The following is a 22,342-nucleotide window of genomic DNA, read 5'->3' as shown; positions in this document are numbered from 1 at the left end:
GATGACGTGGCTTTTCTCAGAGGGATCGCTTCTGGATATCTGGTGGCGTAGTCGAGGATGACAAGGATGTGTTCATGTCCCCGGGCCGACTTCGGCAAAGGCCCTATCAAGTCCATGCCAATGCGGTTGAAGGGCACCTCAATGATGGGTAATGGTATCAGAGGGCTGGGGGGTGGTCGTTGGGGAGACGTTCTTTGGCAGATGTCGCATGCCTGACAATACCTCTTTACTTCTCCATCCAACCCGGGCCAGTGGAAACGATCTCTGATCCTTTTGATCGTGTTGGCTGCTCCTAGATGTCCTGCCATCGGGTGGGTATGTGCCAGTTCCAGAACAGTCTCCCTTTTGGTCCTCGGGACGACCAATAGCGTCTTCGTTTCCCCCCGCCTCTCTGCGACACAGTACAGCAGACCATTTTGCACAATAAAATGTGGGAGGGGGTGAGGGCTGGGAAACCGTTCGTTACCGTCTATGATCCGGACTTGTGGCCAGCAGTGCTTCAACGTTTCATCTTCACGCTGTGCTCTCCCGAAATCGCCACCTGCGGTAATCTGTTGGAAAAGATCATAGTATAGGTTAGCCGATGATGACTCACCCCCTCTGTCGCTCTCGGTGGCCATCAGCGCTGGTTGGCGGTCCCGTTGAGCCCGTCCCTTGCTGTTCTTCTTTGCCCGAGCCGATCGAGCCTGATGGTGGGTGAGGAGATTATCGAACCCCGGCCAGTCTCTGCCCAGAAGAAGGGGTACAGGAAGATCTGGAACCACTCCTACTTCGATGCGCCAGCTTCCCGACTTAGTCGCTATAGTGACTCTTTGGGCGGGTACGTGGCGGGTATCACCGTGTATGCATGTAATCGGGATTCGACCTTTCCCTTCTTGATGGTATTTTAACGTGTTTGGGTGGACCAGTGTTATTGCACTTCCTGTATCCAGTGTGGCCGTCTGCGTTTTCCCGTCTAAGCATACTTTTCGGGTGGGAGCTTTGGGAGGGACGTTGCGATGTACCACGCACCCTGCCGTCCAGGCCGGGGTCGAGTGTGATGTTGGTTCAGTGGGCATCGGCTCGTCGACTGGGCTGGGGACCGCCGGTCTGCTGCCTGGTCGTGCTGTGCCCTCCACCGGTCGCCATGGCGCATTTACCCTCCGGGGTGGCAGAGCCGCTCTCTCCCCAGTCTCCCGGGCCACGTGAGCTTCTGCCAGCTCCACCGCCTCCACCAAAGCGGCCAGCGAGTCGGGGTTCCTCATGCTGGTAAGTGTGCGGAGCCGTCTGGGTAGCGCCCTCATCATCTTTTCAATGACCACCTTCTCAGCGACCTGGACTGCGGTTGGATCTCCTCCTAACAACCATAATCTTCCCAATCTTGATAAGTTGGCTGCTTGGGTCCGAACCGGCTGTTTGTCATCATATGACCACTGAGAAAATTGTTGTGCTGCGCTTATATTGGAGAGTCCCATTCTGGCGAGTATCTCCTTTTTCAATGCTTTATAGTCGTCATTTTTCGGTGTCTCTAATGCGAAATAAGCTCTTTGAGCTTCTCCAGTCAGGAATGGCGCTAACATCCTCGCCCAACTTTCCTTCGGCCATCTCTCTCTTTCCGCAATTACCTCAAAGGTGTGTAGGTAAGCATCAATATCGTCCAGGTCGCTGAGTTTTGTGATAAATCTATGGGCGCTCACCTCAGAGAACTGGCTGGAACCGGCCGCTTGGCGGAGCTGTTGTTCCATACGGTCTTGTCTGGCGGTGAGTTGTTCAGTTATCACTTGTTGTCTTCTTGAGATTTCCGCTAGATGGCGTACTACCTCTTCGATCGACATGACTCAGGAGGGGATGACAGCCGAGTAAGAGAGCGTGAGTGAGAGAGAGAGCGGATGCCTGTCTGTAAACAGAAGAAAAAACAGAGAAAATTCAGTGGTTACTCCTTCTTACTGGTAAGTGCTGAATTTTTTTCCCTCTGAAAAAGCACGCATTCTCCACCAGTTGTAGCGAGGCAGAGGGAAAACAGCGGCACAACAGGATGAGTTTACAGACAAGTCCCCGGAGGGTGCTTTATTTACAAAGTGAATGTGATGTAAAAGGTGCTCTTCTTTAGGGTGAGGTGCTCTGGTGCTCCGGGAAGTAGGTGAAGGACAGTGAGTAGTCGGGTGAAGGATCGTCACGAGCTGGAGTCCGCTAAGGAGAGACAGAGAGACAAGCATTAGCACAGGGAGTCATAGAATGAATGAAGCTCATCTTCTCCTGGCGTAGGTTGGGCTTATATGTCTCTCCGCTTGATGTCCTCCAGCTGTGTGCGATCCTGGCTTGATGAAGGTCCAGCTGGGTGAAATTAGCGACCAGGGCGACGTGGCATATAATTGCTCGCTACAATATATATATATATATATATATATATATATATATATATATATATATATATATATATAAACGAATTGTCAATTTTGATGTAATGGTGACTTTAAGGAGGTTTTTGTCTACTTTTAATGTGTAAATAATTTTGGCACAGTATTATGTAAACTGAAAAAAGTATTCTGTAACCTGCATGAATATCTGTACAGCACAAGTTCCCCACTGTTTTTACATCAAATGTGTGTGTGTGTGTGTGTTTCACAGATGGTCCAATAGCAGGAGTTTCTTTTCCAGCATCAGCAGGAGAGTCACACCTACTCAGTCCTCACAACGAGCACAACAGAAGCACTAACAGACAGTAAGAGAGCAGCTGACACAGATGAATACTATTTTACTATAAATGTAAATGTTATATTTCAGATACATTTATGATTGCAATTTGTAACTGTTTCTAATTGAATTGTAGTTGTAAAAAGTTGTAAAATGGGAGTTTTTATCTCACAAATCTAAAAAATCCAGTTTCTCCATATCAACAGTTGCATGTATTAAAAATTATTAATTTTCTTTTTTGGCTTAGTCCCTTTTTTAATCAGGGGTCTCCACAGTGAATACACTTTGCATGTACTTCAAAAAGATCAAAATTCCAATCACAAATTAAAATGGGAAAACTAAATGCCAGATCCCACCAAGCACAACTATAATAATGACAATAAAAATAATGTTCTAAAAATCATTCAGAATATAAAACAACAGCAAAGTTCAAAACACAACTATAACATATGGAGAAACTATTTCATTGGGATTACTATCAGAACGATTTTTACTCTCAGCTAATAAACAATGAAACACTGACAGCCAATAAGAATCCATTGAAATATAAATGGCCAACCTCAGGTATCCAGTGCTAGTTTTAGTATCTTTGTGTTGCCTACCGAAAATAGTTTGTGTTGTTTTTAATTCCACTTACAGTATTATGATTGCACTTGCTGAAATTGTTTGATTAGATTAGCACATTTAGAGAATATAAAAAAAATATTTCAAGAGCTGGATTCACTGGTTAGGTAGACTCAAACAGTGTTTCTCAACTGGTGGTTCGGGTCGCGGTAACATTTTCAGTGGGTCGCGGAGTGTTTGGTCAAAAAAACAACAAAATTTTAAAGTTTAATTTTTAATTTATTTTGCATATATAAGACTTTTATTTTTAAATGCGCGCGTGACAACCATACAGTTTGACATGTGAAATTTGATTTAATTATAGTAACAAATATGTCGAAGCACAAGTACAATTCTGAATATGTAAAGTATGGATTTACATATATTGACGACAAAAAAAACTCTTAAAACCTCAGTGTGTCATATGTAATGAGGTGCTCTCACAAGAGAGCATGAAACCTTCTAAATTGAAACTACGTTTAGAAATCAAACATCCCAGTTGCAAGGACAAACCTGTGGACTATTTTCAAAGACGACTCCAATAGCTGAGGGCATCACAAAAGTGCCTAACATCTTCATGTTCAAAACAAGTACAGGCACTCTGCGCATCTGACTGTTCTCACCATGAGAAAAGAAAGAAAAGAAAGCCCACACAATAGCAGAAGAGCAAATAACTGGTGATTATTATAAAATAGTTATAATTATTTTAATCATTTTACTTTAATTTGCTGGTTTGTTCTGTTCAGCAGGATCGGTGTTAATGTTTTATTAACAGTTCAGTTTAGTTAATGGTAACTTAACTTTTCCTAACCCTAACCACTGTTTACAGTATTTGACATTTTTACTTTGTAATATTTCTATAATTTGATACATTTTGTTAAATGACAGCAATAAAGTATGGTTTATTTGTAAGTCTTGGTGATTTTCTTATGATTTATCTGTCACTACTTGTGTATATTAAAAAATAAATACAAATAAATAATACTTCCTAAAATTATATTATAGTTCCTAAAAAATTTGGGTCGCAGCTTGATGAAAAATGTAAAAATGTGGGTCCCATGGCCAAACCAGCTAAGAACCACTGCACTAAAAGCACACTGAGGACATCTGCTGGTTACAAGAAGGTGAACATAATGAAAAGCATCAACAAAAATGTTATTGTTGATCAGTGTGGATGCAAAATGCAAATATATCATTATATTTATAAATATTTCTAGCATTTGGAGTTAAATTTTTGTTTGTGGTAATACATATTTGTGTTTAACAGATTTGTTCATCTGACCAGAGTAGGCATGCAACGATTAACCGATTTCACTATTAACTGCGATTTAATTCGTGATGGTTAATTAATCGTAATGGCTTCTCAACAGCGCATTTCTGCAAGGGAAAAAAAACTGCTGCAACTTAAAGTTATGCCCACTGTGCCCTAGTTTAAAGTTCCAAGCTTGCACACCGAGGCGAATACCCATGCACATTACATTAACTTTCGATTAGGCTTTTAACTAAGAGCCGTTCACATATTGCGTCTTTTTTGCATGCAAGTTCGTTATTTCCAATGGAGGAGCTTGTGCAAGCTTTCCAGACGCACCTAGTTGAAAGAACCCCCAAAGCTCACCACGACTTAATTGATTAAATTTATTTTTATGATTTATTTATTCATTGTTCTGTTATTTATTTTTCAGTGTAAAATTATTACTTATGTTTAAATGCCAAAAACCTTTTTTCACTTATTTTACGTCCAAAGAGAAATGGACTATTGTTTGTTTTTATTATTATTTTGTTCTGTATTAAGGCTGATTTATACTTCTGCATCAAGCGCACGTGTATGCTACGGCGCAGCCTATGCGTGGACTCATAGCCCCTCATTGTAGCCTTCAGCGACGTTGACGCACACCTCTCAAAAAATGTAACACATGCGCGTAACGCAAGCTCTGTGATTGGTCGGCTTGGTAGCGCTGACAAGTGTGGGCGAAAGTGTGAGAGCTGCGCGAGCCCGATGCAGTGAGTGTTTACAAGTGTGGAGTCTCGTGAAGGAGCTCCGGATGGAGACTGCTGTATTGTGTTTACCTCAGTATTAAAGTTGTTGCACGTCCACCAGTTACCCCCTCAAAATGAGCGAGATTGAGCCACTTGTACATTAAGGAAGCGTTCAGAAAAAACAAAACACCAGTGAAGAAGCTCGACACAGAGAAACATTAACCCCTACTGCCATCTTGCGTTTCGGAGGTATACTGCAGTGCAACACAAACAGCGCGCAGATGTATAAATGCACGGCAACGTGCAAGGCTCGTGGGTCACCCCGATCACTTGACGCAGAAGTATAAACCAGGCTTAAATTGGTCATTGAGCAGCAATAAATCACACTTTAAAATACAAGGCGTTTTCATGTGATTTTTCTAAACTAGTAGTGTTTTGAAATTAATGAATCCATAATAATCGTGATAACTGTGAAACCGTGATTATTCCTCAGACTATAATCATACAACTAGAATCTATAATCGTTGCATTACTGGACCAGAGAGCAAAATAAGCTTTTGAATGACCGGATAATCAGACAAACTGTTTTAGGCACAGTGCAGTAACACCCGAAAAGATGTGATTCAGCAATGCATGTTGGTGTTTCAGGAGGTTTCTAGGTGAGAATGAAGGTGTGGGTTCAGGTCATCCAGCGTTTCCTGCACATCATGAGCAGAAAAGCCGACTCGGCTATAAAGAGGAGCTCAGAAAGCAGGTGTGTGTCCTCGTTTTGTATTAATCTGTTTAGTCTAACTTTTTGCTTGCCTTCCAGTTTATTCATTGTGTATGTCCTGTGAGCAGATAGAAGAGCGGGCCGCACAGAGGAGGGCGGATAGAGAGGAGAAGCGAAGACTGGAGGTGGAACTCGAAGCCGATATGAGAGCATATGAACCCTGGGGAAGAGGAGGAGCTGGTGCACCAATCAGAGACAGCACTGGAAATCTGATCGGTAGGACACATTTAGCTTGACCTTGACACTTGCTATTAACATGTATTTTGATCATTCGGGAGATCAATAAGGATGTAAATGAGGTCTAAAATGTTTTGAGCTTGTCCACTTTTGACCACAAAAACACATTTGTTATGTTAGCTGTCATTAGTAGGCCCACATAGAAATCCACAGGTTTCTGCAGATTTTTAGCCCATAATTGAGTCTATTTATCACTTGTGTAAATGTGTGTACATTTATATTTATTCACTTTTTAAATTAATTTCAGTAATATTGTTGACCAATATATGAAAATGTTTATTTGATTTATTTATAATACAGTAGGGATGCATGATATATCGGCGGCCATATGGTTATCGGCAGATCAATGCTATTTTTAATGTCATCGTTATCGGTCTGATATCAAATTTAAGCCGATATCTTTAAGCCGATAGGTTATTGGATAGAACTGCCTGTCTTGTGCATGCGTGGGTCAAACTTGTTCAGACTTGCCCTGTGCACTATAATGGAGCTTTCCTCACATTGTTTATTGACAACAAGAATGAACACAGAAGCATAATCTGATTGACAAGCAGCACTTACTGTACATGTGTTTAAAAAATCTAAAAACCCAAATTGGGACGAATTTATGCCACATTTTCTAAAGTAAAACATACTATCTATATGGCTCTGAGCTGTCAAAACACCTCTTAAAACACTTTTTCAGACATTACATATTTGTACATACCTGTACATTACTGGTTTCAGTTCTTAGTTTCATTTTAATTTTACTTAAAATTTAATAATTTAACTTGTTTGTTAATTAAATACCATTTTGTTATTTAACCTATTTTTATTTTATGCAACAGTCATGTTGCATGTTAATTTGCTATACGAATAAAAGGAAATAATTTATTTTTGGCATGCTGATTTGTGAATATAGGTCTATATAATCACCTTGCAATTTTGAAATTATTGCTCTTTTGCTTTGAGTTGGCTATTTTAAGATTAGTTCAAACTTTTATGAAGTTTTTAAACTATACAAACTATATTAAAATATAACATTCTGAAATATTTATATTTATTGGCAAATATATCGGTTATTGGCTATCGATATCGGCCAAAAAATCCATATCGGTGCAGTACAGTTTTTAAAATAATATTTTCTGTATTTTAGTGGATATATTACATGAGAGACTTGCTTTGTTTACTAAATAAGTGGATCTAATTGTTAGAAGTTTTTTGTTCTGATACTTCCAAAATCATTCCGCATTAATCCACAGATTTTTTTTGTACAAAATTCTGCATAGAAATAGCAAAAAATGTCTGCAGATTCTGTCTGGCTCTAGTCATTAGTCATTCAGTCGACTTTATTTTAACAGCCATAAAAGTCCATATTTTCTCCACCTACTGACAAACACATGATCATTATGGGATGTATTGTGAGAAGTCTTACCAAAACATAGTATGAAAACGCACAAATTACTATCAAAATGTAACAATTTTTTGTTGTTTTGTTTACCTGTTTGTAAGTCTCAATACATGGGTTTGTTTATTCGGTTAGGGGCACAGTTTTCCCACACATTTTAAAAGGGGAAAAAATATGAAGCTGTGGGTTTTGTTTTGGGTTACATTTATAAAGTGCCGCTGACTGTATCTTGTTTTTGCGAATACCTAATAAAAACCTAATCATTTCTTAATGGACATTGATATGCATACCTGGCAACCCAAAAACCACTGCAAGTAATTATTTTTGAATGATCGGTTCGTCAGTTATGCTCACAATTGAGAAGGGGTATTAAAGTGTTGTTTGGTGTACAGAAAGGCAGTCAGTATTTAACATGTATATTGTATCTATATCATAAAATATCATAAAAGATATTCAGCAATGGCAGTTCATTCCGCTGTGGCGACCCCGGATTAATAAAGGTACTAAGCCGAAAAGAAAATGAATGAATGAATAATTCACAAATAATCTTTGTGTGTGTGTATTTAAAGCTGACTTGAAGCAGATGCACCTTTTAAATGCAGCAGCCACAGTACAAAGACCAGAAAGGCCAAGTAAGATTCTAGTTTTATACAAATTATGATGTTTTATGAATGAATCTTGTTTTAAGCTCAGTTTAATGTGTATCTATTGAAGGTATGATTGAGACGCACACGCCACAGTTTGCAAGAGGAAACGTGTTCAATCAGATGATCTCACCTCAGCAAGTACTGGAGCAAGACCAATATAAAGCTTGCCTGAGACAGCAGGTACACACATGCACTACTGTTCAAATGTTTGAGCGCAGTAGTATCTTTCATGAAATAAATAAATAATACATCTAGAAGCCACCTATTAAATGATTATAATTAAACCATAAATAAAAAAAAAACTGTAAGCAAAAGAAAGCAGGTAAGAACATATCATGTGCAGTAATGAAAGGATTATCGCATGCACACAGTTAACTTTAGACCCATTAATAAACTGTTCAAAGAATGGTTAAAGCGAAAGCGGCAAGAGCTGCTGCTTACACCAAATCTTGAGCTCTTGAAAGCAGCAGGACTGTGAGTGCACGAGCATCACTTTTTGTCCAGTCTGTTTAAAGAGAACTGGTTGCACAAGTTGCATTTGCAGGCAATGTTGCTTCACGCTAGGAAACGGGAGCATGCAAGATTTATAAGCACTCACATGCATCATCACGTAAGCTGTGTGCTTGATATTAAAGCCCTTGTCAGTGAGTGAAGCAAGCCTGCGTCGACCGTCCACGTGATCATCCTTTTATTCTGTATTCACCTGCTTTCTTTTGCTCGTGCAAACAATTATTTTGTTAGTTGTGCTGCTTCTCGATTAACTACAATATAAAATTTGTGTCAACTACCCAAAGTGGCTAGCGGGAACGGCTCTCTAACCCCCCTCTCTAACCTTTCCCTCTCTCTGCTCCCAATAATTTCCTGCATGTAACCTCCACTGTCCCATCCCAATTAAAGGTGAAAAACCCCTAAAAAAAGAACAGTTATTGAAGTTGTTTTTAAAGAAATGCAGTTTTGGTGAACATAAAACACTTCTTGAAAATCATGAAAAAAGTCTTAAATAGTTATTAAATCTTAAATTGTTTATTTAGTATTATTTCATTAGATACTGAACTCTTGAATTTTTGCAGCGATTTTTTTTTTTTCAGCTTGCTTACATTTGGCTTTGAATTTTTATCTCACTGTTACTTAATCTTGCTTTATGTGTGTGTGTTTGAACAGATGGAAGAGAAGCAGAGGAAGCAGGCGGAGGAGAGAGAGCGGATGAGAGCAGAGGAGGAGAGAGAGGACAGAAGACTGGCTGAACAGAGAGAGAAAATCAGGAGAGAGTATGAAGAGGAGCAGGAGAGCAGGAAACGCAGAGAAATGGAGGTCAGACACACAGACGCACTCCTGCAGTTTAGAGATGCACTATTAAAAACTAAAACCATTGACTTCTATAGTGTTTGTTTTTATACTTTGGAAGTCAATGGTTACAGGTTTCTAACTACCTTATTTTGTATTCAGTAGAAAAAAGAAACTTGTAAACTACTGTCTAGAATGAGTAGACAGTGAGTAAATTTTAATTTTTGGATGAAAAGTCTTTGATAATAAAAGATTTAACATCATCCTTTTTCCATCATTTTTGTGGATGAACTAACATGAATTGAACAAACTTACAGTCTCAAGATGCACACTGGTAATGTGTTTTTTTTTTTTTAAGGTACTTAAATCTTAATTTAGTGTTTAAATTTAATTTAGACAATCCTAGAATTTGTTAATATGGTTGCAGTTTTAATATCAGTGCATGTACTGTAGCCCGAATGCAGTTATTAAATAATCACTTAATTCAATTGAGGAATCATTATTTACGTTGAATATTATTATTATTATTATTATATAAAGTTTATTATATTATGTTGTTACTTCTAATGATCTCAAATTGTTTGGGTGACCAGCACTGCTGATTTCAAGAAAAAAAGTATGATATTTTGTGCAGCAAAAACTGAAAAATGAAGAGCTTGCTCGCCTGGCGGAGGAGAGACGGAGAGAGGCAGAGAAAAAGAAAAAAGAGGAAGAACAGAAAGAAAGAGCAGCTCTCCGAAAACAGGAAGAGGAAGAGAGACAAATCAGGCAACAGCAGGTATTTACTTCTCTCACAAAATTAGTTTTCGAATAGATTCATTTCACACTTCTGGGTTTCTCAGTAGCAGAAGTCGTCATAGTTGGGAAAACTTGTGTGCAGTGAAAGTGCAGTGAATGAGAGAATACAACAAACTATTTTTTTACAATCTTATTTGCTCAAATAATAAAAGAAAAACTCTACGATGATGTTAAAAAGACTTTCAGAAAAAGGAAAAAAAATATTGTGAGACTGATGACGGCAGCCAGAGGAGAGAATAACGTCAAATTTGCTGTCCTGTTCCATAGACGCCGCATTAGAAACCCCTCGTACAAGTGGTAATTCACTTCACAATTTGAAGCAAAGATGATATAATATATACATAAATACATATAAATGTTCATACATTTAAAAATATATATATATATATTAAAAACTTTCAAATGATTTAAGATTCTGATGACCTTTAAATGTGTCACAACGGGCTTGTGAAAAGGGTCCATAGAGATAAGATATAAATAAATACAGTTGCAGTCAAAGTTATTAACCTCATTTTCTTTTTCAAATATTTCCCAAATGATGTTTAACAGAATAAGGAATTTTTCTCAGGTTTTCCTATAATATTTTTTCCTCTGGAGAAAGTCTTATTTATTATATTTCTGCTAGAATAAAAGCAGTTTTTAATTTTTTCAAACTATTTTAAGGTCACCAATGCTGACATAGATCTCATATGCGATCGGTGTAGGCTGGGTTCTGCTACTCTGTTGCACATGTTCTGGACATGTCCAAAGCTTTACATGTACTGAATTAGTATGTTTGAGACCTTTTCTGAGGCATTTGGGGTGGTAGTAGAGTCATCACCATTTCTTGCATTGTTCGGGGTGAGCCCTGAGAACTGTCCTCTTAACATAAGACTAATTAACATGTTAGCCTTGGTTTCTCTTCTTGAAGACTGATATTGTTTAAATGGAAAGACCCTATTCCATCAACACATAATCGCTGGATAAGAGAAGTGATGTCTCATCTTAAGTTGGAGAAAATAAGGCATACCACAGGGTATCTGCAGGGTCTTAAAATGTCTTAAATCTCAAAAACTGAATTTTAGGCTTTAAAAAAAGTCTTAAGTTTACTGAAATATTGTTTTGTAGGTCTTTTCCTTTTTTATCTATAGCTACCCAATCTGGCCAACACCCATACAATCACCAACAATTCATCTAAATAAAACTTTTTAACTTTTTATTTAAAAAATATTTTTTAAACTCTATTTGCCATAATGGTTTAATTATTTTCCTTGTTGTAATATTTGTTTAAAGGTTCCCCATGTATTTACTGCTGAGGACACTGACCTGGACAGACTGTTGTGCATACATTTAGTTTATTATAGTTTTTAAAAAATATATATATTTTTTTTTATTATTTGAAGAAAGTTTATGTTGAAAAAACAGTGCATGTTTACAACTAGAGCTTGCTTGTTGTGACACAATATTTAAAATATTTTGCTAAGAAATGTCTTAAATATGAAATTGGTTATCATTAAAATATTATTGTATTATTAAATGTAAACTATTATTGTAACATTAAATGTAAACTATTATTGTAATATTAAATGCATTAAATTATAATGCATTTTTGATAGGGCAAAAACTAATATTTTTGATCTGGGCCATTCAAAAAACTTGTTAGTGTTTAGCCTTGTATGAGTCAAATTTTATTCAAAGACATTTAATTATACATTGTTCTTAGATCTGGTGTTCTGGAAAAGGTGTTTTTTTTTGTGCTCTGTATATCAAGGAAAACAAAAACAAAAAAACTTTGAATTAAAAAAAAATATTTTAAGGTCAATATTATTAGCCCCTTAAGCTATATTTTTTGATAGTCTACAGAACTAACCACTGTTATACAAAGACTTGCCTAGTTACCCTAACTTGACTAATTAATCTAGTTAAGCCTTTAAATTTCACTGTAAGCTGAATACTATTATCTTGAAAAATATCTAGTGCAAAATTTTGTAGTGATCTTGGCAAAGATAAAATGAGTTATTAAAACTATTATGTTTAGAAATGTGTTGAATGAATCTGCTTTGTGTTAAACAGAAATCGGGAAAAATATACAGGGGGGCTAATAATTCTGACTTCAACTATATAATAGAATACTTTTGTCAGTAACTCCCTTTTCTGTGTATATTTAGGTTCAGCGTGCACCATCTCCTCCAATTCCTACATTACAGAATAAACAGCACAATCATACGGTACCAAACGCTTAATGTAACATTTACACTAAATTTACAACAAAAACAAACACTTCATGTTCACGTATTTTTGTATATTCTTCAGGGTTTCTCTTCATTCCGACCTCCTTCATCTCCAGAACACAGACGCCAGCAGAGAACAGAGAGTAAACACTCATACGTGTTTATTTTTGTTGGTTATGAATCTTCCAGCTTGTTAATCGCATGTTTGTGTTCTCTACAGAGGACAGAAGTGAGGTTGTGAATGAGCTGTGTGTGTTACGAAGGCGTCTGCGCAGTGAACAGCGGCGTCTGGAGGAGCAGCTCTTACAAACGGAGTGGGAGAATCTTTCTTCACCGTTCACCGACAGGTGCAGTTTAATGGCTCTTTTTTGCCACTAGAGGCCGCCTGTTCACAACATACCGAGGCGTAGTTTGATGATGCTGTGACTGAATGTGGAATCAGAGATTGACAATTCATGGATGAGCTAAAGTATTGAAAACACTTATTAATATCATGGTGGTATAAGTGAAACAAGAGTGCTGAAGCAATTGCTGATGAGAGACAAGTGTGACATGCTCAAATTTTTGTCTTGTCTTTCAAACTAATTGTCTGTCTGGAATATTGCTGCACCATATTGGGAAAAACTGACATTGCCATATTTAGTTTTTCTGTGATATATATTGGCATATGAATATAATTTCACAGGCCTTTTACCAGACAGGTCGTTTACCAGAGGCTCTTGTCCAAAGTGACTTATAATTCAGGAGGCATTCAGAGATTCAACAGGAAGAGGCAATACACACAAGTGCTAATTATACCAAAGAACCGTTTGTGCTCAGAGAATTAAGAGCTAGAGTTAGAAGGAGGAGTGTTTCTACATGTGGTTTGAAAAGCCCACTCACCTGTGTGCAGCTCACTTCATAAATGCAGTTGTTTTTTGTTTATGTTTTTTGAGATGTTGAGTAATCGTAAGAAAGTGTCTGGTGCAAATGTGCAAAACTGGTGGAAATATCATTAAAAAAGACAGGGAGATGAAAGAGTGTGTTTTCTACAGGTGGTTTTTCAAGTCCACTCACCTGTGTGAGGCACACTCAGAATTGCATGTTTTGAGGTTGACGTGTGGTGCTGTGCGGGGAAGAGAAGAGGAGATTCTGGTTTTGTCCTCAAGGGTTCAGGTGATTGCGGAAGAGATATTGGTGAGGTTTCTGTTGAACACAAATAAAGACATTTTGAAAAATAAACTTTTGCAGGATCTCATAGTATTTTATCCTACTATTTGATGTGAATGGCTACCGCCATTCTCTAAAATATCTTCTTTGGTGTTCAATAGGAAAAGCCACTCAGAAGTTTATGGGGTTGATGAGGGAGAGTGAGTGATGTGTAAATACTTATTTTCAGATGAACTACCTTACCTTAAATCTTTACACTTCAATCTAAAAAATTTCTTTCCACCATAGTTCTGGTCCTGGATGCTGATTATTATTATAGCTGCAGGAGTACAGTTTGTCCAAGGTGTATAATAATCCAGCAAAACTAATTTGTCAATGTGCAACAATCATTAATAACATACTTTATGTCCTCTAAAAAGTTCCAAATGCACTTTCATTCATTCATTGTCCTACGGCTTACTCCCTTAATTATCAGGGGTCACCACAGCAAAATAAACCGCCAACTATTCCAGCATATGTTTCCAGTGGATGCCCTTCCAGCCGCAACCCAGTATGGGGAAACACCCATACACACTTATTCACAAACATACCCCAGGGCCAATTTAGTTTATTCAATCACCTATACCGCATGTCTTTGTACTTGTGGGGGAAACCGGAGCACCCGGAGGAAACCCACACGAACACGAGGAGAACATGCAAACTCCACACAGAAATGCCAACTAACCCAGCCGGGAATCGAACTGTGAGGCAACAGTGCTAACCACTGAGCCACTGTGTGGCCACTTTTTTTTATTTTATACAAGCAATAATGTAGAAAAGTGTGACTGTTTTCACAATATAGCATTGTGTTTGTGTGTGTGTGTGTGTGTGTGTGTGTGTGTGTGTGTGTGTGTGTGTGTGTGTGTGTGTGTGTGTGTGTGTGTGTGTGTGTGTCTGTGTGTTTAGGCACAGGGCATCACAGGATGTGTTTGATATGGCTCGTTTGCGGATGCCTGTACGAGGCCCCTCCTCCCGTGGCATTGAGCCAATCAGCTCGAAGGAAACTGATGACATCATGTACAGAGGTAAAAACTGAAATTTATGATTTTTGAAAAATACAAGCAAATTGTTGACGAGAGTTTGTGTGTGACAGTACTTTTTTTCCTTTTATTTCTCAGACTCCTTTAATCCTCTTTCAAGAACTCAGCAGTCTGTAAGTCTTTCTCCCCCACTGTCAATTTAAAAGTGTGTTTGGTATTTCCAGTTTATTCCTGTCATTGTGTCCTCCAGTTCTGTGAATTCCTGAGCCAAGTCTGAATGAGGGTTTTGTTTTTTTCTAACACACAGAGGAACAGAGATGTGGAAGGAGGACGAGGATCTGTGCTTCTGTCAGAGAGTGAATTCATTGGTAGGATCACACACACACAGTTTCCGAGTTTAAGTAACAATTATACAGTGTGGTCCCAAGAATTTAGCTATATTTCCAGATGTATAAGAGTCAAAGTGTAAAATAGGTTTTCAATTATTTAAAAAATAAGTTGAATATGAAGTTTTATTATTTTCGTACATTAGAGCAGTGTTTCCCAACCCTGTTCCTGGAGGCACGCCAACAGTACATATTTTGGATGTCTCTCTTATCTGACCCATTCATTTCAGGTTTTCAAGTCTCTTCTAATGTTCTGATGATTTGTTTCAGTTATGTTTGAACTGGAAGATGTTAAAAATGTGTACTATTAGTGCGCCTTTAGGAACAGGGTTTGGAAACACTGCAGTAGCGTCCTGTTTTTTTACCATTATTAAAAAGATGAAGACCCCTAAAATGTCATTTACCGTAACAACATTTACCGAAAAGATATTGTCAGGCATGTAAAAAAAAAGTAATTTTATGTTATAATAAAAGACTTTATTTATGGGTCACCATATAGCCATCAAGTCATCTTAAATCTTTTTACTTTACTGATTACTTCAAATTTCTAGCTTTCTTAGCAGGATCTTTGAAAATAAATTGAATAAAAAAATATTTAAAGTGAGTTTGATTACTTATTCTATATATGTTAGTCAGTATAGATGACAGAATTTTTATTTTTTAAACAAAAATGTGGTTTTAACTCTTATTTTAACATTTTTTCTCACAAAAGTTATTTATTTTAAATAAGAATAAAGTAAACATTGTGCTGCATTTAATATTCTTTAGAGAATTAAATAACAAAATATCAAATCAAGTTAAAATATTAGATATTTTTTCCAATGCATTTTACAGACGATTAAGTTAAACTTTTTCTCATGCATATGCTCTTTGTATAAATGCACACGGCTGATTGCTTTCCGTCTCTTTATTCATCATTAGATCACAATGGAGTTGCCTTCCCTGTTCCTCCAGATTTAGAGAGAAAGTCAGCAAAGCTGTCTGCACGCGAGAGACGCAGAATAGCACAACTACAGGTGATTCATAACACAAAATGTCTTTATGATTTCTTTTCCACTTCATCAATCGAGAAGTTGAGTGGGAAATCATGACAGGTTATCAGTTCATTTAATAATAATCCATTATCCACAAGTGCAGTTAATTCAGCGTAATGAAACCGCTCCTTCATTGACATTAATTGACAAAATACCCTTTGGTCTTCTTCCCTGCTTACCATGATGTTAAGCTTTCTTTTGCTAATCTCAGAGACTAGCATTACAATTGCTTTGGCATAAACCATCATATGAAAATGGTAAACATTCTTGCACATTGCAACAGTTACTTTTTTACGCCATTAAGGCTCCTGCATAATGGGGTGTATTTCGCTTGCATTTATAGTCAGTATTTTTAAGATGTTTTTGGCGCTCATACCAAAGAGAGATTTTCACTGATATTGAGTTGAGTGAACGTATAAAATCACTTCCTGAAGTTTGATGGCATTTATGGAAAAGCAGAAATACACACACAAGGTGGTGCTGCACAACTTTACACTTCTGACACTTTGCTTGCTGCAGGGAAGAAAAAAAGTCATCCTCAAGCTATGTCTTAGTCATCCTCAAGCTATGTCTTTGTGTATTTATAGTGTACACTTTACCATTTCTGTTTAAGCTCCTCTACTACAGAAAACAAACACCTGCTCAAATATTTTCAGGAAATTGTTAGAAGCTATAAAAGAAAATTTAGTGAAGTGAAACTCGCCATGTATTCCTGTTTAATCTTTTATTCTAGTGTACTCGGCGAGAGCATTTTGAGCTTGACTGCCACCAAGTTGTGTTTACTGTAAATTTAGCAGCTCAATGCATGTGTCAATGCACAGGTATCATTGATAAGCCAGCGGTGCATCAAACAAAGATTTAAAAAGAAACCTTGTGTCCTGTTGGGGATGTTTTCATTTACTGTGGGGTGATTTGGAGTTTACATTTGGTCACAACTTTCTCTGTATTTCAGCAAATGTAATAAGTTTTGGTGACAATCCTTATTTTAACACATATTTTAGGAAAATGCTTTGAAAATCTTGAATCTGGGCAAATTTACTACACTTTTGTTTTGTTAGTGGCTGTTTTTGCCCCATTGACTTACATTATAATGACTTTTAAAATGGAACCGCAAAGCCATAACAGCATATAATTATGCTTTCATGGTTGTTAGTGGTTTTCCATGTTGGTAAGAGTCATTTTTACTGTTGGTCATCAGTTGCAGTGCAAAAAAAGTTTAGTTTCTGGCTTTTATATGGAGTTATAAAGAATATAGTGAGAGTGTGAGGGAGACCTTTGCACACTTACCCTGAGATGTCTGAGAAAACCCAAATAAGCTGCTTAGCTCTCAAAACATAGTAAACATGCTAAGTTTCTTTATGCACACACAATATAATTTGCGGTAGCACTTTATTTTGATGGTCCGTTTAAATATTAGTAGACTTTCTGTTTAATATCTGTTGATACTGCTCTTCAACAGACATTTAACTGACTATAAGAAACTTTGCAAGTACATGTCAACTTACACTAACCCAAACCCCAACTCTAACCCCAACCTAACAATGTACTTATAATCTAATGAGAGTTAGTTGACATGTAGATGCAATATAAATTAAATTCAACAAATGGACCATCAAAATAAAGTGTGACCTAATTCGCTGTTATACTCCATATAAAAGTCTTATTTGCACAGGCCTATCTAAAGGGTTGATGGTGCCAGCTCATGATCAATCATCATTTTACCTCTCCCCAACAGGGAAAACCACCAAAAATCAAGAATGCATGATTATATGCTGTCATGACTTTGCAGTCAAAAAATGTCATTATAAATGGAAGTCAGTGGGGCAAAAACAGCAACAAACATAACAAAAGGATGCAAACACAATAAAAAATGCTTTTAACCCTGGCGGTTTGCTTATTGGTGTGCATGCTCACATTGTTGTCCTTTGTTTAGTCACAAGGCATTAAGAGTCAGTGATAAGCATGACGAAGATCATTCCATTGTGCACAGGCCTGTAGGTTACACACAACAACAATGTACTGAAAGGTATTTTCTTCAAAACAATGACATCAAACAATACAGATATCGTGGTTGTGGAAAAATGAAAAAAATTTAATAGATACAGTGCTAGTAGTTGGGTATGCCATTTTGTGATGCACCCCAACTCGCCTGCACACATATGAATCTATAATTATAGTAGTATAGAAACTGTGAGTCCAAAAAAAAGAAATTCCCGAATAACTTCCACCACATTAACAATCAAAACCTTTCCTGGTGGAAATAAAAATAGGTCTGATGTTCTGAACATAATTTTAACAAACTATAGAAAAAATCGTGGTGTTTAGCATTTTGTGGCTAGCAATTAATATGCCTCAAATTATTAAATATAAAGAATAAATAATTAAAGTAATACAAGTGTAAAAGCAGTTTTAATAGTAGATATTGATTTTAAATTTAAGAAGACAATTGATGAAAAGTAGCCAACAAGTGGTCAGCTCATGAGTTTGTTACAGTTTAGTACTGATAAAATCCCAGGATGCACCTCATGAAGACCTACTGTATATGAGAACATCCCTAAGATATGGAAACCTGTTCCTGCCACTGAATAATAAAAATAAATAAATAAATAAATTTAATTAAAAAAATTCTAAATTCAGAATTCCGAGTTATGAAGTCAGAATTATGAGATATAAAGTTAGAATTCCGAGTTATAAAGTCAGAGTTCCGAGTTATGAATTATGAATATGAAGTTATGAATATATATATATATATATATATATATATATATATATATATATATATATATATATATATATATATATATATATATATATATATATATATATATATATATATATATTTTTTTTTTTTTACGTTATTACATTTTTTATTATTTAGTGGTGGGAACGGGCTTCCATAATAAGATGAGAAAATCTGGGCAAAAGCGTTGCTATTCCTTTCGACATTTGTTCACAACATATTTTCTAATGATGGTTTTGCATATGATTTATGTCTCACACTAGAGTTTGAGTATGTGAAATTGTTTTGGATTGTGCTGTAAAAAAAGGGACGGGATTAAACAAGATGATTAGACATTTTAAAAAGTGAGGTCATGTTTTGATCTACGATTTCGCAGGTCAGAGTTCACCAAGCTTGAACTTTGCAACACAGCAAACTGTGAAACTTGTCGCACAAGCTTGCGTTTCTGGTCTGATGCATTCGCGTGCGTATGAATGGAAGTCTATAGGGCCGTGGCCATGGCATGAGGATATTAAAGGGTTAGTTTACCCAAAAATTTAATTTCTATTACATCTATTTTATTCTCTATATTCAGCAACAGCGCTGAAGCCTGTAAGAAATGCACACCATGATCTAACAAAAGAATTTGCAAACAATGTCATTCTTATAAATATGTTTGGTGCAAAAAGTGTTCTTTGCGCATTGTATGATCACAGTTGAACAGTTGGTCAAAATTGAATATTTTATAATGTTTTGGTTCAGAACATATTATGACCTTTGCTGTATTTGGAGGGTCAGAGAGCTCTCGGATTTCATCTACAAATATCTTCAATTTTGTTCTGAAGATGGACTGGAACAACATGAGATAGACTTGTCATTTTAGGGTGAACCGTTTACCTCTAAAATGTGGAGAATAGTCAAAAAGCATGATATGTTTAATAATAAATGTGTCTGTAATTAGGCTGCAGAAAGGCAGTCGGTGGAGAAACATCAGCCTATGAACAAACTCAGAGACTCAAACGTTCTCAGGATGAAGAGACTTCAGGACTTCAGCCGTCACAACACTGCAGCAGGTGTGTGTTTGTCTGCTTTTGTGTATTTAGTGATTGTGGTGATGCAGAACTCATTTGTGTGTTTGTGTTCAGGAGGCTGCTCTGATGAAGACGACGAGGCTGAAGTTGTTGGTCGCGGTGGGCGTTTTATTCTGCCGTCTCCTGGCAGGCCCAGCTCCATCGACACAGCCACTACAGAGCGCTGGGTTCGAGCAGAGTCATCAGACACACTCAGGAGGCTGATGTCTGGATCTGAACTCTGAGGTGGATGATGGACAGGCCATAACCAACACAACCCCTCAAACATGCTTAGAGTGTGTGCTCACGTTTGTACATCCTCTTTATATTTCTTGAACAAATAAAAGACTGATCGGCGGAATCTCTGTGAGATCAACTGCATGATTACATCACTAAATTCATTCATTTTCTTTTCGGCTTAGTCTCTTTATTAATTCGGGGTCGCCACAGCGGAATGAACCACCAACTTATCCAGCACATTTTTTTATGCTGCGGATGCCCTTCCAGCTGCAACCCATGTTTGGGAAACATCCACACACACTCATACACTACGGACAATTTAGCCTACCCAATTCACCTGTACTGCATGTCTTTGGACTGTGAGGGAAACCGGAGCACCCGGAGGAAACCCACGCGAACGCAGGGAGAACATGCAAACTCCACACAGAAAAGCCAACTGACCCAGTCGAGGTTTGAATCAGCGACCTTCTTGCTGTGAGGCGACAGCACTACCTACTGCGCCACTGTGTTGCCCCTACATCTCTAAATCTTTCCTGAAAAGGTGCATTACAGGATCTGGTGTTTACTAGGCCTGGTGTCAATAAAAGCTGATATTTTAGTAGCAAGGATGTTTTTGGCTCTGAAACTAACAGGATGTTTTTTTAAGTACGATGATGAATCTCCAGAGCTATAAGTAAACACAACTCCACAACTTTCGCCCCTTTATCTATTGATCATTGGTTTTCTTAAAATATCCACAACTTTCATTAATTTGTTCTCTACAAAGCTTTATGTAATGCACACACCTGTTCCAGTTTTTAGCTATGCATTGTGGTAAATTTTATTACAGATCGTCAAATTACAGATGGCATCTCTAAAGGAACTCTTAATCCAGCTCTTCCTCAATCAATTCCTCCATTCGCCATGTGTTTTGTGTACTAGCAAGACAAGGAAACACAAAGCACTTTGTCGGTGCGAAAACAAACAAACAAAATCAGTGTTAGGGCGGTTTATACTGCACAACTTGAGGTGAGTTGCCTAAAGTTTTTTTTTATTGTATATAAAGGTCACTTATGTTATACATTGAGTAAACTGAAATTGCCAGTATAGGCCTATATTGCTTTTTATGCCTTATAAGTGCATAAAAAGGGCACTGGAATGATACTTTATTGCTTTATAAATGTGCAGTAGGTAATCTTCCTAATGCTAACCGGTTAGCATAATATCTTTCATATACAATCCCTCTTGCCGTCCGAAGCCACGCCACCTGAAATCGCAAATGTGCACATTAAAGATGACGGAGACCCACAAGAGCAAGATCATGTCATTTGCCAGTTAGAAAACTTTGTAGTACTTTATAATACTACACTTGTGAACAAAATACTGTTATATCTAGCAGCAAGTTAGCAAGCAAAACCTGTCATAATGTGCAATATTTCATGCATGCAAGGATTGCTGGTCTCTCTCTTACATGCTTTGTCCTGAGTGCTTGACAGCGGGTGCAGGAATTACACTTATTACTAAGCCATACTTACAAGCTATTTTAGACCCAATATTCAGAGTAGGATGGTAAACGATATCGGGAGCGCGACACAGGTTGTCATTGTTCAGAAATGAACCGATGTGAATGTAAAACCAACTTCAGCTCAGTAAAGCTAGGCAGAATAACGCTGCGTTTGCTGATGTTTTGTTGTTAAACTAGATCATTACCAATGCTGCGAAAGGTCCCTTATTATGAAACTGAAAATAGTCATATCAATCTATCGCCGGAGGATTTCTGTGGCTGAACAACACTACTGTGCATAGAACCCATTTTTAAATAACAATCAACATAAAATTTGCGTGACTGAAATACTTTTATAACATGACATTACCTGTCTGAAAGAAATACTTTAGCCATGGTGTCATCCTTCCTCCAGCGTGCAAAAGTAACTCCAATACTGATTCAGGATTTTAAAAAGTTTTGATTCAGCATCTGTTTTTACCGCTGTCCACATGACCCCGGCCTGTGTGAATGCGCATCAGTGGATTTGCGTGAACAGGTGCGCAGTTGTACAAATTTACATTTAGTGACAGACAGTTTAGGCTACTTATCAGAATTATGGGAGATGTCGGCTGACAATATTTAATTGGATCAACATTTTTAGTGTTATGCCTC

The 22,342-nt window shown here is 37.4% G+C and overlaps 1 protein-coding gene across 9 annotated transcripts in view; it reads left to right on the top strand.

Moving 5' to 3' along the window:
* cspp1b (centrosome and spindle pole associated protein 1b) overlaps positions 1-20,806 on the top strand; it is a 33,042-nt gene extending 12,236 nt beyond the window's left edge. For 8 of the 9 annotated variants that reach the window (XM_087241201.1, XM_087241200.1, XM_087241199.1 and 5 more), the window contains exons 13-28: positions 2,608-2,701; positions 5,902-6,007; positions 6,094-6,241; positions 8,219-8,281; positions 8,364-8,476; positions 9,458-9,607; positions 10,215-10,358; positions 12,526-12,585; positions 12,671-12,731; positions 12,809-12,935; positions 14,683-14,801; positions 14,895-14,929; positions 15,064-15,124; positions 16,064-16,158; positions 19,857-19,968; positions 20,041-20,806. In XM_087241201.1, the coding sequence (XP_087097327.1) occupies positions 2,608-2,701; positions 5,902-6,007; positions 6,094-6,241; positions 8,219-8,281; positions 8,364-8,476; positions 9,458-9,607; positions 10,215-10,358; positions 12,526-12,585; positions 12,671-12,731; positions 12,809-12,935; positions 14,683-14,801; positions 14,895-14,929; positions 15,064-15,124; positions 16,064-16,158; positions 19,857-19,968; positions 20,041-20,210 (1,658 nt within the window). In that variant the 3' untranslated portion in view covers positions 20,211-20,806. Of the gene's footprint in view, positions 1-2,607; positions 2,702-5,901; positions 6,008-6,093; positions 6,242-8,218; positions 8,282-8,363; positions 8,477-9,457; positions 9,608-10,214; positions 10,359-12,525; positions 12,586-12,670; positions 12,732-12,808; positions 12,936-14,682; positions 14,802-14,894; positions 14,930-15,063; positions 15,125-16,063; positions 17,206-17,995; positions 18,471-19,856; positions 19,969-20,040 lie in introns of those variants that run through there. The other variant, XR_015478764.1, reaches the window with a different exon arrangement.
* Positions 20,807-22,342: the final 1,536 nt, after the last annotated feature.

The sequence above is a fragment of the Danio rerio genome, chromosome 2 (genome assembly GCF_052040795.2).
Source record: "Danio rerio strain M-AB ecotype USA chromosome 2, GRCz13ab, whole genome shotgun sequence".
Taxonomy (NCBI): Eukaryota; Metazoa; Chordata; class Actinopteri; order Cypriniformes; family Danionidae; genus Danio; species Danio rerio.
This window is presented reverse-complemented; position numbering and strand designations above follow the sequence as displayed.